The sequence below is a fragment of the Syngnathus acus genome, chromosome 21, assembly GCF_901709675.1.
Source record: "Syngnathus acus chromosome 21, fSynAcu1.2, whole genome shotgun sequence".
Taxonomy (NCBI): Eukaryota; Metazoa; Chordata; class Actinopteri; order Syngnathiformes; family Syngnathidae; genus Syngnathus; species Syngnathus acus.
Window position 1 is genome coordinate 1,837,618 of NC_051105.1, and position 16,279 is coordinate 1,853,896.

The 16,279-nt window shown below is 44.2% G+C and overlaps 1 protein-coding gene across 1 annotated transcript; it reads left to right on the forward strand.

The window, feature by feature from the left end:
* The first annotated feature begins 377 nt into the window (after positions 1-377).
* On the forward strand, positions 378-15,312 carry wnt10a (wingless-type MMTV integration site family, member 10a). Its single transcript, XM_037239610.1, has 4 exons — positions 378-1,010; positions 2,457-2,722; positions 4,427-4,800; positions 13,150-15,312. Exons 1-4 carry the CDS (start codon positions 949-951, stop codon positions 13,678-13,680), a joined length of 1,233 nt encoding a protein of 410 aa, XP_037095505.1. The 5' UTR covers positions 378-948; the 3' UTR covers positions 13,681-15,312.
* The last annotated feature ends 967 nt before the right edge of the window (positions 15,313-16,279 follow it).

Here is a 16,279-nt window from a genome sequence, read left to right on the forward strand (position 1 = left end):
CTTAATTGGCACATTTTGCAACCCGTATGGTAAGAATGAAGTAAAAAAAAAAAAAAGTGGCCAAAATGGCCTATAAAATTCCACTCAATTATTGAAGAGAAAACCTTCAAGAATTGTCAGAAAGTAAAGTGCTATCAAAATCAGCTGACTTCATTGAAAGCCTCAAAGAGTGTTCACAGATCTTGCTTTTGTGTCGACCCTCTGAAGTCATCGTCGCCTGGCACAAAATATGAAGAATATGCTTCTCGAGTTACACAAAGCTTTAACCGCTGTCACGAATGACTAATTTAAAAAATAAACTCTGCCATGTGTTGATGTAGTCGGACTTTTGCACCATCCTCTTTCTGGACACCTCCTCCTCCTCCCATAGAAAATTGTGAGGAGAGCGCTGCAGGCGAACTTGGGAATTGTTGCGCTGCAAGCTCTTATCTAAAAGGGATCTCTATCCTTTGCGAACAAGACATTTGACCTTCCTCGACAATCAAGAGTGACGTAAAAAAAAAAGAAGAGGGGAAGAAAGAAGAAGTGGGCTGGCGGAGCGCGAAGTGCATGCAGCACTTTGGAGGAAACATCTCAAGTATATAGTTGCTGTCGAGCGTGTCAATTTTGCCGGTGCGTGCTGTCTCTCGTTGCTCCTTTTGGGATGTTACGTGGGTGACTTTTTCCTTTTTGGGGACTCGCGCATGTGCACGCAGGTGTGTGACAAGCAGCGACTTTTTTTTTTCTTCTTTCTTCTTCCTACTTCTTTTTCACACGTCAGAGAATTGATGACTTTCCCGCCGCTGGTGGCCACATGTGGACCGCAGGACCCATCTCGTCTTTGACTCGACTCAACTTTGTGCTCGAAATATATTGGACTACCTCTTCTCAACATCCTTGTTTCACTTTTTTTGATTTTTGAAACTTTTTTTTTTGTTCTTACTTGTTGGTCCAGAAAGACAAAAAACAATGGAACACTCATTGATCCGAGTCACGTGCGTCTTGGTGGTTTTCTGTCTGCTTGACAAAAGGTGAGTTCAAGTCTAAAATGATTCTTAAGACACTTTGACGTGATCCTCAAACTTTTTGCAACTACAATTTAGCTCTCCAAGCACCACCATGATGACCAACAACATTGTACAGTAACGTAGTAGGTCTAAGGGTTGATTTAAAACCGGGACTTGATAGGGGGAAAATAAAAATCTTATGACTCAATGAAAATTCAATTGACAGTTAAATAAAACTGAAGTGGACTTGTAAAGTTTTCCTGGACATAAAAAGTGCAATCATCCTTTATTCTTATTTTTCACTTCTTTTTTTGTGTGCGTGTGTGTGCTTGTACTGCTGCAGCAAAATCATTCCCGTTGATTGGTGTTATTTACGCCGCGTGCGTCAGCATAATGATTCAAGGTAATTTTGTGGGTAAAGTGGTTCAGATAATGGATGATTATACAACCATAAAACTGTTAGGTTAAAAAAAAAAAAAAAAAAAAGGGTCAAAATTGGTTTGAGAAGCTGCTTGGGTCACTTTGACCCCACCATTTTTGGAGTTTTGATCAAAACCTAGAAAGTTGGGTCAAATAGTTGTTTTTAATTTTGGACCCTGCTTGGCTTGTTTTTGTATAAAAGTACAATACTGGATGAAAACAGGTCTAGATCTATAAGCTTCTTTCAAATGTTTTTTAATTTCTCCATGATTTGAAATGTTGTTACTAGAGGCATTCACGTTGTTGGGTGTCAATTACGCCTGGAAATGTGTCCATGCCATCATTAAAGGTAATTATGGTTCTTTACGAAATTAATTAGACGATACCATTTAGTCGAACTAAAAAACAAGCAACATTTTCTGACTGCGGTGTGCACTCAAGCTGAAAATTGATAATAGCAAAATAATCATTACGTATGTTTCCACTGGCGTTTATTATCCACGGCCAATTACGTGGTCGGCAATGCACCCCTCCTTCTCAAACAATGTTTCTCTTAATTAGACGTTACGCTCGGGAAAGAGCTGTTGAAACAAGCCTCGGCTCCGAGCAGGAAACGCAACAGGTAGTAACAGACGCCCAAATGGAATTACAGCTGAGGGCGCGCAATCAAAAAGCAATGCCACCATCACAGATGATCAACATCTAACGCGCTTTGATATCTGGCCAAGGTTCCTGTTTTTTAATTCCGTACAAAAGACAAAAGACGTTTGTTCTCTAATTGGCTCGAGCACACACGTACACACGCGGCGATGAAATATGGAGTGTGCAAAACTTCCAGCTGCATGTCAAGTCACAGTCAAGCATGTGCAGATGTGCGTGTGCGCCTGCAGCCACGCTCCGGGTCGTGTGTCCGGGCCCGCGCTGCGACACACACACACACACAGTTACAGGAGCTGCTGTTGAGCTTCTCTGTCGGCTCAACCATTTTGCTTGACATGCAGCTGATGTTGTCGACCCAAATGTGATCACATGACCTTGTTTCCCACGCAGGGTAGACTCCAATGAAATCTTAGGCCTGAAGCTGCCCAACACCGACCCCATCCTCAACGCCAACACGGTGTGCCTGACGCTACCGGGCTTGACCCGGCGCCAGCTCGGGGTGTGCATGCGCAACCCGGACGTGACGGCCTCGGCCATCCAGGGGATCCAGATCGCCATCCACGAGTGCCAGCACCAGTTCCGAGGGCACCGCTGGAACTGTTCCAGCCTGGAGACCAGGAACAAAATACCCTACGACAGCATCGTTTTCAAGAGAGGTCAGACGCGTGCGCTCACTCCAAAGCGATCCAAAGTTGCGCTTTTCACACTCAACTTCACACGGATGTGATTCCTCCACACGACACGCCTGGGTGAAGATACTTTATGTTAGTGTAACCTATTTGTCCACAGTCAAAGATCATGTTTCCTCTTGTTTGGGACCGCCAGCGCGGTACAGCAAATCACACACGTGGCTGCCGATTACCTCCGCTGACTCCTTCCTACTTTGGAACCGGCCGACGCTGCTTAGCTGTCAGCGGCTCGCACAAAAGATGAGCGGAGTTCAAAAGTTGGTCACCTGCAGATTACCAAACTTGGTGCAGATCAGTTTCCTCAGGCGTCGTTTGAAGTCTTTACAAGTTAGCTACAAAAGGATGAAAGCGGATCTCCACCCCAAGTTACAGACTGGAAAGGGCATCCGCTCGCTTCTTTTTGGGGGGTGGGTGGGAGGGGGCAAGATTGACGAGCGGGGCATTTTGCACACTTTTGGAGATGACGTGCCTTTAAACCAACGCGTCCTGGTGCCACACCGCTCAGGAGAAAATCATCTCTGAAGAGTTTAAGCGTTTGTGTGATTTTACGAGAGCGGGGGGGCCGAGACGCTCCGTCACGCCAAGTCACGCCTTTCATCAAATTTACGAGGCCATATTGGCTGCCAAATATAATATTATGAATTATTATATATTTTTTACTATATTATCATTATTTTTAAATATTATATTATATATCATGATAAATCTCTTGCCTTAAAAGCCGCCCGGAGAGGCAAGACACGAAGAGACCGAAATAGGGGAATACCTCTGCTTCTGCGACTTTGCCGTCTTCCCGCGGGCAGGGCAGGGCAAGCCTGCTTCTAATGCTTTTTACTTCCCTCGCCAGTGCGAAATTTCCTCTCAGCACTTTGCCAACTCTCGGCGGCAAAGGCGTAAAGCAGTTGCGTTGGTTTCTGTAACACAAAGTGACAGTTTCCCTTGAATCTTTCATTCATTTTGCCACTTCCTCAGCCATCAGTTCAGCCGGGCATGCCGCAGCCGGTGAATTATTTCTTAGATTGATTTGTTCCCTCCTTCCAGCCCGGCTCAGTGCCTGAAACGGGCTTTCTATGTATGAGGCAGAGCCTAAGTGCTATCCAAATCTCATGAGGTGGCGTGCGGGGGGGGCTGGGTGGGGGTGTTACAGTGGGAATCACTGATTATCAAATACTGTCTTGTAAACCTTAAAGGTTGACTCAATTAACACACTTTTTGTTCACAATTTGGATACATTACGGAGAATACTAATAATAGTCATAAGAATGTCTAGAAAAGCTCCAGCGGATCTATGTGAAGATAAAGAATCTATTTCGTGGTTGGTCGTCAGGACAGGCTCCATGTGAGAGCACAGCTGGCCGCTTACTGAATATCCTGCAATAGGCGGACGGAACAATGGTTGCTTCTTGTGCGTGTCCTCTGGTGGCAGTGATGGAGGTCTGTTTAAGCTCAGCTGCTCCTCAGGGACACTTAATTGTGGCTGTCCCACACGTTTTCCTGTTTTCCTGCTGCTATGTTGATTTTAGACCCAAATCAAATCATCTCCTTAGCCAAAGGGAAGAAAGTTAGTTTGTTTTGCGATATCATGTCGTTAGCGTCTTCAGTTCGAGCGAACGGCCTCGATGACCTTATGAGGCTGACAAAGGATTTGTTTGGGCGCTCTCGTGCCGACAGGTTTCCGAGAGAGCGCCTTCGCCTACGCCATCGCGGCGGCGGGTGTGGTGCACGCGGTGGCCAACGCCTGCTCCATGGGCAAGCTGAAGGCCTGCAGCTGCGACGAGAAGCGACGCGGCGACGAGGAGGCCTTCCGCATCAAACTGCAACGCTTGCAGCTGGAGGCCATCAATCGAGGCAAGGGGATGGTACACGGCGTCATGGAGCACTTCCCCGCCGAGCTGCCGGGACCTCAGGACTCCTGGGAGTGGGGCGGCTGCAGTCCCGACGTGGAGTTTGGGGAAAAATTCTCGCGGGACTTCCTGGACGCCCGCGAGACCAACCGGGACATCCACGCTCGGATGAGGCTTCATAACAACCGAGTCGGCAGACAGGTGAGTCCACGGGAATGACAGTTGATAAGTATTCGTCTCAATTTCAAGGAGTCCGATACCAGACACTGAAACTTTATGATGACATTTTCGGTATCCGTACTTGGTATCAAAAAGTTTCGGTATCGATCTGAAAAAAAGTTGCTCTTGGGTATTTTCTGTTTGGAATTGCAGTCAACCTTAGTTTCATCCAACCCAAGCACGTTTGGAAAAATTGCATTTAAACAGGGGTGTGTAGACTTTTTATATGCGCTGTAGATGCACTAAAATCCTTTCTCTGCTTTGCACAAACATGTCTTTGGTTGCCGTGCAGTGATTGACAACAGTGATTGACAGGTTCCAGTCAAGGTGTAGAACACCTGAAGCGCATCATTCCGAGATAAATGAAGGCTATAAACTATCACACGCACACACAATGAAGCATAATACCAGCGGCCGCCATTCGGAAAACAACAAGTGGAGCCACCACATGTGTCTGCCACTTAGCAATTTCAAAATTATTATTTGTCATTTGTCTTCCGAAAACAGGATTGCGCGATGTAGTCGGGCAAATTGAAGCCACGTTACGATCCAGGGAGTTCCCCTGAGGACGGGGAGCGACAGGAAGCATCAAGTCGTTCAACAGCTTCTCTTCTGATGCTTTACGATGGCTTTGATATCAGGCTCCTTCTTGTGGTGTCATTTGATCATTTTGACTTCAAGTTCCTGAAACATAGCAAAGCATTTCCCTGACCTACGGAGGCTATTTAGCTCCAGGCCTGGTTTTGACCTCACATTTAGGTGGAGCTTTTGTCATTTCCCCATTGGTCATATAAAGTGATCATCTTGTCCCAACTTTAGAAGTTGTCCGGGTTTTTTTTTCTGCCTGGTTTGCGGGCGTGTGCCGATGGTCACGTTCCGTCACATCGGTTAGCGTGTCAAGACAAAGTGAAAGCAGTCGGCAGGGCGAGAACACATCTATACTTGACTTTTATAGTTGCACTTAAAGACTCTGTAAAGTGGACTGAGAGATCTGTTTTGAAATCGCACGTTTGAAGAGAAATGCTGAGAAATGCTGTGTACTATGCGGCGGCGCTCTTTTGTGATGAAAAACCGCTAGCTTGCTAGCTAAATGGGGACTGCTCTAGTTAGCCAGATCAATGGTGGCTGCCCTATCTAGCTAGCTAAGTGGTGGCTGCTCTAGCTAGGTAGCTAACTAGTTAGTTAGCTATGACTACTCCCAGAAAATGCATCTTCACTTTAGTTAGTTCACTGGCGTGCCTGCTTGAGTTTAGTCCTTTTTGATCAAACAAATCCCTCACTGCATTCTATTTTTAACAATTTAATACAATTAAGAGGCTGATAATCCTTTTTTTCCCCTAACTTTGGTAAATAAACAATATTGTTGGCTTTCTTTCCTGGTCTACTGCAATTTAAAAAAGAAATGTCAACCCTGACTGCATATATTCCCCGTCTTTAGCCGTTATAATTGAAGTATATCTTCACTAAGCTAACTTTGATAATTGTTTTGGTGCCCCAGGGCGACGCAATTGGCAGATCTAAGCCGTGACGACGCAGCAGAGCAAAGGAGCGGCTGTTTATGGCACATTGTTCCCTACTTCCTCCCGAGTCATTTGAGTCTGAATCTTTCCATCAGTTGACTTCTGGTCCTCTTGATTATGCAGACAAAACACAACATCGCAAAAGAACAACATCGGGCCTCCCGACGCTGGCTGTAAAAGTAGAAATGTTGCCGTTTCTGAGAAGGTGACTTCAGTTTCAAGCAGCCCTGTGGACTGGGTGTCAGTCTTGTGTGGGGGCTCATGTAACATGTAGTCATGTCCTCACGAGCCAAGGAAAGGAATAATTTGTCTTGCGGGGCCTACGTTGTGTAATGTTATGAGACTCGCAGGTCAGTAGGGCTCATGTCTGCTGGGCCGCCGAAGGCTAATGAGGCGTCTGAACATTTCAGTCCTTAGCGTGCTCTGTTCTGGTTTAAGAGATTTGATCGGAGTTGGAATCAGCTCCAAAATATCCAAATGGTATGACCTTAAGTTTGCATACGAGATGGGAAAAAAAATCCATTCCTGGAGGCTGTTGAATTATTTGAAACATTTCGACATTCTCAACTGCCAGCAAGTCAAAAGAAAGCGGTAACTAGGTTGTGATTTAGCGATTAAAGAAAGTCGACTCGAAGGCATTTAATCGATGATGTCATGATTGCAATTAAGAAATACAACACAAGAGGGAGTGATGTGAGCTTCACATGTGCCATTTATTAATTTAACACAAAATAAACAACTATTATAATTTGTTTTTTTAAATCTGTTATCTGCCTACAGCAACACAAGTGCTAGTCATTAGCACCACAAGCTAACTAGCTGAATCACCGGCAAGAATCCCTTCAGACGTTGATGCAACGCTGTTTAAATGCTAATGCTGCTAATGCTATGCTAACTTATTCTTTGATAGTCATCAGTGTACAGGATATCATCAATCGTGCAGTAAAATTTGATATATATGTTAATGATCCATATGAGTGGCATCACGTCCAATGGGTCAAGTTTTTAAAGACACAAGATTGACTTTTTGCTGCGTCCGTCCAGTCTTAGATGCGCCATTTTACTGTTGCTTTTGGTGAAGAACATTGGAAGAAATACCTCTGAGACCTCATACACGCACGCACGCACGCACGCACTCACTCAGCTTCTTGATTTAGAGTAAAATAGTCCCAGGTGAGTAAATAAAAATAATGCCCTCGGTATGTCTTTCCCCCTCGACCCGCGACTACCACCTTGCTCCCTCCAGCCGCTCGCCCAACTCCCAAGCGGAGGAATGCAGCGGTTCTCTTAGCGGGCGGGGGCGTGCATGTCCCCTCATGCCCACCCCAGGGTTCTCACGACGTCCCGTCTTGTTTTTAGTCCTAATTAGTGGCTGCTTGCAGTTTGGAGACAGATGTTTAGAATCCTGCAAAAAAGATTTGGGCCTTCAAACAGCAAGGTTGGAAAGTGGAAAGCGTTTTGGACCGGCCGAACGTTGCGCGCTCCTCTCTTCTGATGCTTCTCATATGTTGAGAAATGAATAATGCCAGGAGCAGATGATTTTTTTTTTTTTTTCCAAACAGGATGTCAGAATGTTATTAACGTACTTTACAGTAAAAACATACATATATATATTAAATGCCACTCGGCTGAAATAATCGCTCCAGCGACTGACCGCAATATTAGGTACACCTGCAGCATCTAATACGATCCAGCTGTACGCACAATTCCGCCTTTGCAAAGATAATACGGCTGTTTATGTTGAGTTATTGAAATAAAAACGTGTTGAGAATTCTAAGGAGGGTTGTATAACTGCACTTGAGCTTTATGGGAAGTGTCTTACATAACATGGCGTGGTTTGAAGATGCAGTTCAAGTGTTTTGCCTTCATGGCCATGCACATTGCAGTCAACAGAATCTGAACAGGATCATTGACAGACAGCTCACCTGCAACCATAATGCCTGAAAGAAACTGGAAAGGGAAATATTATTCTAAATGCATCGTCAAGTGTAGATATTTGCATTTAAAATTGTGACTTGTTTGGAAATGACAATTCAAAACATCCTCAATTTTGTTATTCAAAGGAAATTAGCACTCTGTAAACTAATCTTGTATAAAACTCAAACAATCAGTATTGGAACGATAAAGAATTGCGCATCACGCCTGCTAGAGTGCAACTTGGCCACTAGTGGGCAGTATAATCAATGCAGTCACGTAAACAAAGAAGACTTTCACAACTACTGTCAGACTACTTGCCCGTGAGTATTGTCATATTGTCGGTCTATATGTCGCTGCACCATTTGTGTTCAAATAACGGTTGTTCAAAAGCATCAAAAGAATCGCTCGCCTGTGAGAATTCAATTTGCAATGATGCGAAACAAACTTCACCTCTGGAGTGAGTAGGAATGGATTTTTTATAACCGGATGATATACATCTGCACATAGAAAGGTAGCACTTCACCGTGGCTATAAACATCTCAGCCAAGTGAAAGAGTTTCAATTTTCACGGGCCCACCTCAATCATTCCGCAACACACCTCCAAACAAAATGCTCGCTAAGCTCGCCTGTTTGCACGTATGTAACGTGGGGGAGCTCTGCCCGGCGTTTTGTTGAGTCCTGTCTCTTCATTAGGCAGGTGAGGACAGTGCAACCGTGTACTTTGTTACTGGCAACCATTTTGTGGTAATTACCATTCATCATCAGCGCTTGACTGGAGGCCAAGAGCCAGAGACGTTACGGCTTTTTTACGGGAAGTAACCACGCGCCTCTTGTGCAATGCGTCTGCTATAGACGACGCAAATAGATAGTCATTTTGGCGAATTTCTCAATTAATCCAGTCGTCAATTTCTTCTACTCAAATTAAATGCGGCATCGTCACAAGGCTGCCGGATTCCACTGTTAGTTGATAAGAGACTTCGTTCTGGTCACGGTTGTAGGGGTTCGACCGATGAGTTGACTAGTTGACTTTGCATTGTGGATGAGAATATAGGTTCGCATCATTAGCTTTAGGTGTTCCGATCACCGCCTGTCTAAAAATATTTATAACTGGTGGTGAGAAATCTTGCACTTCACAAATACTATTAAAAAATTATAAATAATAAAACAAAAATAAAAAAACTAATTCCAAAATGATTACAATCTAAACTAAACACAAAAAATAATAAAAGTGAAACAAAAGTTTAAAAAAATAAAAGTGATCATCAGCTTGATTCATTGGGGCTGAGTTGTAATTAGTCGCCTTCATTAATTGACTCATGAATCGACTCAGCTGCCACCCAAGAGCCATTCAAAAAAAAAGACTGTGTGGTCGACTCCCTTGGCCTTATCAGTGGAGTGGTTGATGTGATTCACCACACACACACGCACACACACCACCACACACACTCCACCTTTCGGACTGCACCTTCTTACTCACACTTGTGCATTGACATGAGCGCTTCATGGTAAACTCGCAACAGGTGGAAGTGCTTATGCTGGTAATAACATTTTATTACAGTCTCTAAATGAGAGTGGTGGACACTGAGTGGGCAAATACTACACACACACACACACACACTCTCAGAGCACCGCCGAACCCGCTGCACTCCCGGACGTGCAGTCGAATGTGCGTGACTGCATTGGCTCCATATGCCGTGGAGCTCGCGTGAACAGCGCGTGCTTGTTTTTGAAGCAAAGCGTTTGCTTGGTTTCAAGTGATGTTAATGCACCGCTGCAAGATTGTTTGTGTGCTTTGGTATCGTCGGCACGGCTCTCTGCCGGGCTTTAAAGCGAGCCAGAAGTTGTTCAGCAGGCGCTTTGGGGACAGCAAACACAGATTTTCTCTCAACTACTTAGTCACCATGACGCAGGGATTGACTGGCGATTCCATTCCAAACACGCTACTGTGCATGTGTCGTGGCCAATCCGCAAGCGGAGATCTTATTAACGTCCTCCAGCGATTAACTTCTGCCATGTAGAACGTATGCATCTCCTGCGCTCATTTTAAAAGGAATACAAGAAGATTGGCTGAGAATCTAGTTGGCAGTGTTCACTCCAACAACGGCGCAAACGCCCATTTGTGCCCACGCCTGTCTAGAAAAACAACAAAACAAAAAACACTCCACCCAAAAGTTGAATTGAGGCAATTGGACTCTGTTGCGGTGGCTGTTCTAAAATGACTTGCTATTACGCTGACAATATTGTCGTCATACTCATAAAGCATTCTAATTTGGTCTTTATAATCTGAATAAAAGATTTTGATGGGTAGTCAACCTCGGCACGGTAACAATGCTTCCTCGCTCATTGTAGTTATTTGGAACTGATCAAAAAGCAAGGTGAGGCCCCAGGTTAACAGGAATGTGGCAAGACTTCACCTTGGGCGTGCTGCCGTCACGCAAAGGCCACAGAACGCCAACAGGCACCCGCATGCTGAAAACCGCCTCCTTGCGTTTGCTCGTCGGACAAATAATCGCTGCAATTACTCAACGGCGCTAACGGGCATATCTCGTCGAAGAGTGCAAATGCGCAACTCGGATCAATTCTTGTCAAATCAAAAGTATCAAGTACGCTTGAGCGGATTAGCAGTAGAGGTTTTGGAGTGATGTCATCAAACAAATGCTTACAAGAACAACACTACTTCTGGCGCTATTGGGTTAAGTTCATTCAGCGATTGCCGCACAGTAGCGAGCCTCGGAGCCTCGGAGCCTCGGAGCCTGGCAGCCGGCCGCCAGCCCAACCAACGCATCCTGCATCCTGCAGTCGCAATCTGCTCCCAGCATGTGGCCTTTCATCTCCGTCTGGGCTTATTTTATAGACGCCTCTGTCTCACTCTGCGAGCCAATTAAAAGTCGCCAGATGTTTGTCTCCAACCGCGGTCCGCCATGAGAAGCATCGTTTCGGTCGACGAGTATTGTGAAGCCATGCGTCAGAGGAATATCTCAAGTTATGAACTTCATCCCTTCAGTGACCTCGTTTGTAACTTCAAATGTTCATAAATCAAATTACGTTTACCATTAAAAAGCATGGAAATGTAATTAATCTGTTCTACCCTCCTAATTATTTTCTATTTATATTTTGAATATATATATATAATTTCTTATATATATTTATTTCTATCTGAATATTTTTTTTTTTTTTTTTGGGGGGGGTTGAAAAAAAATGCAGTTCATTACAAGTCAAACCGAAAAGATATATAAGCTATCAGAAAGTTTATCTTGCATGCAATGTCACCTTTAAAATAGCATCTCACCTTCACTAAGATGCATAACTTCACTTGAGGTGTTTTGACTTGAACAAAATGCCCCCAGCAAGCCTTTGCAGAGTGGATGAGCACCTCACATGACATTCTGACACAAGGCTTGTGGAGCAAGCGCGGGCGGCGTTCTCATTTTGGGCTACCTGTTATAAATCTGACGCCTTTCCTTTCAACTGCTTGCCAAGCCACATCTAAAAAATAAAGTAAAGCTCCCGTGCGATACAGTACGCAATTAATAGATGTGTCCTAAACTAAACTCCGGTTTTCATGGAGATGTTGTAATCTTCTCCTTTCTGGAAGTTTGAATCTTGTTTGCTTAAACCCTCCAACAACAATGCTTGAGTTTTTTTTCTTTCTTCTTCTTCCCCGCTGCGAGCGTACCATCAAACGGTAGCAATGTGGATGCAATTACGACTGCGACAGTAGGTCAGTCGGACTCTTTAAAGTCAAAGTGGGCTGGTGACTTTTTTATGATTACAGACTTTGCCGTGTGTTTAAGTCCGCCGTGTTTGTGATTCTGGGGTTGAATCTGCCCTGAAAAACTCCAGCAAATACTGCAATCGGAACCCGGTGCCAGCACTGCTAAAGTCATTACACTGATGTTTACCAAAAAAAAAAAAAGCCTCACAGACGTACTATGTGCCCATCACAATGTCTTTTCAACACTCGAGATGTTTATTCCCAAAGCCGTACTGGTTACTCTGGGTTATTCTGCAACGCATTTGTGGGCGCCTTCCATTCCGTTTGTTTATTGGCTTGAACCAAAAGATTGCTCATTTTTTCCCATGCCTGACATTTCTGGCCAGTTTGATGAGTGATAGCGACAAAAATACATCCAAGGTCATGCTTACCATCGAGAAGCATCCCATTGAAAAATATATACTGTATGTATTTTGTTTTTTAGGTTTTGAAAAGTTACTTGCACATAATGAAAACATTGCCAGCACCACTTTGACTGAGCTACAAAAACTGGAATATTATTCTGTGACACAAATTCAATCTACCAAAAGAAAGAGTAAGATCTGTTCTTTCGCCAGAAGAAAACACATTTTCAATTTATTAGTCATTGACAGAATACCGGTTTCAGACAAAAAAGCGGAGAAAACAAGCTTTTTTGTGGAAAACAAACTTGTCAAGCAGACAGTGAGTGAGAAAATATATAAAAAATATAAATATATTATATGAAAAATATATAAATATATATATATATATAAATGTATATTTCTCTGATCATCTCACCGCTGTCTCAACAGGTGGTCTGCTAGCTTCTCATTCTTAGGCTGAGGCTCATTTTCGCACTGACGTGACAAAACATTATTGACCTTGGCGCTGTGGCTCACGTGGGCGTTTTTCTTCCCTTTCATTTTTTTTCAACGCTCATGTCAAACAGATAAATCAAACCCTTTCCCGTAACTGTTTCAGTCTTTCACCTGCCGTTCATTCATTCATCCAAGTGAGGAAATATGCAGCCTCTGCCTGGAGGCAACTTTTTTTGGTTTTGTTATATTTTACCTCGCAAACATCTTGGAGAAATTTCCTCTCCAAACAACACCACTATGACATGAAATGTGACAAAGTCCTCTGCTCTCTCCTGGCCAGGTGGTGCTGGATCACATGAGGAGGAAATGCAAGTGCCACGGGACGTCAGGAAGCTGCCAGCTGAAGACTTGCTGGCAGGTGACTCCCGAGTTCCGGGTGGTGGGTTCCATCCTGAAAGAGCGCTTCCACACCGCCACCCTCATCAAGGCCCACAACCGCAACACCGGCCAGCTGGATCACTCGCACCACAACAACTACAACCATCACAGCAACCACCATCATCACCACCATCATCATCACCATCACCATCACGCGCACCGCAGAAGGCCCGGTATCAACGACCTGGTTTACTTTGAAAAGTCCCCCGATTTCTGCGAACGGGACCTGGGTTCGGACTCAGCGGGAACTCAGGGTCGCATCTGCAACAAGACCAGTCCGGGCATGGACAACTGCGAGAGTTTGTGCTGCGGGCGAGGCCACAACATCTTGCAGCAGACGCGTAGCGAACGCTGCAACTGTAAGTTTCACTGGTGCTGCTACGTGGTGTGCGAAGAGTGCCGGATCACCGAGTGGGTCAGCGTGTGCAAATGAGGACGCAACAGGGGGGGCGGCGGGGCACCCAAAAGAAAACAATGGGGAGAGAAAAGAAAAAAAAAAAACTTTCAAAGACCCCGTTTGGTTACGAGAAAGAGGCCAAGACTGTCTTTTACGCACCCTCGAGCGGAAATGCGTGAGGAGTGCCGGGAGCTTCCGTCGGAAGAACAAAATCAATTTGCAAGTGCGCACACGCACGACCTGCCCAACGCGGACGTGTTTTTGCATTTCTTAAGATACAGTCAGGTATTGAAAAGCAATAAACGCAAAAAAAAAATAAAAAAAATGCACCACACTAGAGATAAAAATAACACCACGAAAGGTTTGCTTCACAGCCACTACTATTTACAAGAATCATACGTCATATTTGCGAATTTGTTGGAGCACAAAGACGTCGGGTGTCAGTGTCGCTATCGTTTTGGTGTCTTTACGGATTGCGTTTGATCATTCTAGCAAGAAACGAAACTATCGTGCGCAGCAAAAGAGACCAAAGCAGAATGCACGACTTGTAGAGCAGGATTGGAAAGAGGAGTTTTAATAATACAAGATGACAGGCTGCAATTTCAAGGCCCTGTAACGTGACAAGAAGAAGAGTGCTAATAGCCATGAAATCATTTGAATGATTCAAGAAAAATACCAAATATAGAAAGTGAGGTTCCCCCTCACTCCATTTCAAGTCTTTCTCACATTCCCGTGCGTGCACTCACAGCGCACATCGAGGCACTCTTAAGTGGAAGCACTTATCCGAATGTCAATTTGTTCTTGGCTTTTTATTTGGATTCAATTCCATGTCGGTCTGGTTGGCGTGCGTGCACTCACAACCAACTCTGGAAAAAAAACAAAATGGCGGAAAACAGTTTAGCGCCCGTCTTCAAGCGTGTTTGCAAGAAAATGTCCGAATTCCCTCGACAAGGTCTTTAAGACAGTCGCGGGCCAGATCTGATAATCTGATTGCTGCTGCTATCAGAGCCAAACAACTGGAACCTGCATTTCCTGCTCTTTTAATTGAGGATGGCGAAATCAAAGCGGGGCTAATTAGCCGCAGCGCTATCCTGCGCTAGTCACGCTTTGCCGTTTTGTCATGCCACGTTAGATCCGGGAAAATTATTTCCAGCATTACCAAAAGCGACGTTGTAAATAAAGGCTCGTCACCGCATCGACACGTTAAAAATAGCCTTTTGTCTTAGTAGCGACGCTCGTAAGCGCACCTGTGGATATTTCGTGTTTCCCAGTCACGCTTTGTGCCCGTGTCGAAAACAAATCAGGAATCTTTCTTACTTGCGTTGGCTTTTGCACAAGCACGGCTCGATCCGAGAGGACTCTGGGAGAACTATTTGTGTTGTCCGAAATGTACAGTTTGTGTGTGTTACCTAAGTTATTAAGTTAATATTTGTAAAACAATAAAGATTGTCCTGGTAAAAAAAAAAAAAAAGAAAATGAGGATGGAATGACGCCAAAAGGATGCAAGAGATTTCTTTGTCACATTCACAAATATCCCGTTCACGTCACAAAAAGTGCTTTTGACACGTTCACTTGTGTTTAGTAGCTTTCACTTTACGCATTCTATTCCGATCCGGCCGTTATCCATTTCACTGTTTTTTCCTACTGTGACCCAAAAAAAAAAAAAAAGCGTCCACAAATCTTCCTTCCTATGTATGCTATGTAAAGTTTTGTCCATGAAGTATTTAAGATAGAAATATTTTTATTTTCCTACTTTTTTCATTTGAGTGTGTACATAGAAATATGAAATGGTTTCTTTTTGACACAGGTTCATCCTTGCTTGTTTCCCTCCTGCTCCGGGAACGTACTTTTGTGTATCTACGTAGTGCCTCTCTGACTTAATAAATGTCAAATCTGCTGTCGACAAAGCTCACTTCAATTCTTTCTTCGCCGCTCATTTACTTTTGAAAGTCAAAAAATCAATTCCAATGCGACCTACATTGCACTTTTTTTTTTTTTGGAGTCGGGGCTCAGCTAGCATGACGACGTGGTCAACTGGCTTGTACTAGTTGCTGCTTGCGTGCAGAGAGGAATCCTGTTGAGCCTCCCTGACTCATTTATATCTCCCGCGCGCCTCCAGGGAAGCCACGAAGTCACCGAATCAAGTGTAACAATTCTCCAGATACGCTTTCAAAGCAAACAGCTAAAAAAAAAAAAAGTGTTCAAGTCAGGCGATTCTATTCTTATCCAAAAATGGTGTGTGGAGAGTCAGCTTTCTCTTTTTGCCGCTTTTTGCCATCTGTACATCGAGTGTAGCATGCATGCGTCGTGCATCTTTCAGCGCCATCAAAGTTTGATCACGCGCTCCTCATCTCATCTTGTTGAATAGTTGATGTGAGTGCCAAGGTGTGCGTGATTGTTTGTAAAACAACCCGTCTTTCCTTTTACAATGATTTGGAACAGGACCCGATTCTTGGATGCCACTTTATTTGAGCAGAGAAACTCTCGGCTTGAGCTAAAACAACAATATGACGGTGAATGAGATTTCGTAATCCCTTGGTATGAACTCGTCAGTCTGCGTGGAAAAAGAAAAAGTTTTCTTTCTTTACTTGACCAGAAATATGTGATTTACGTATTTATTGACACATTTCCCCAA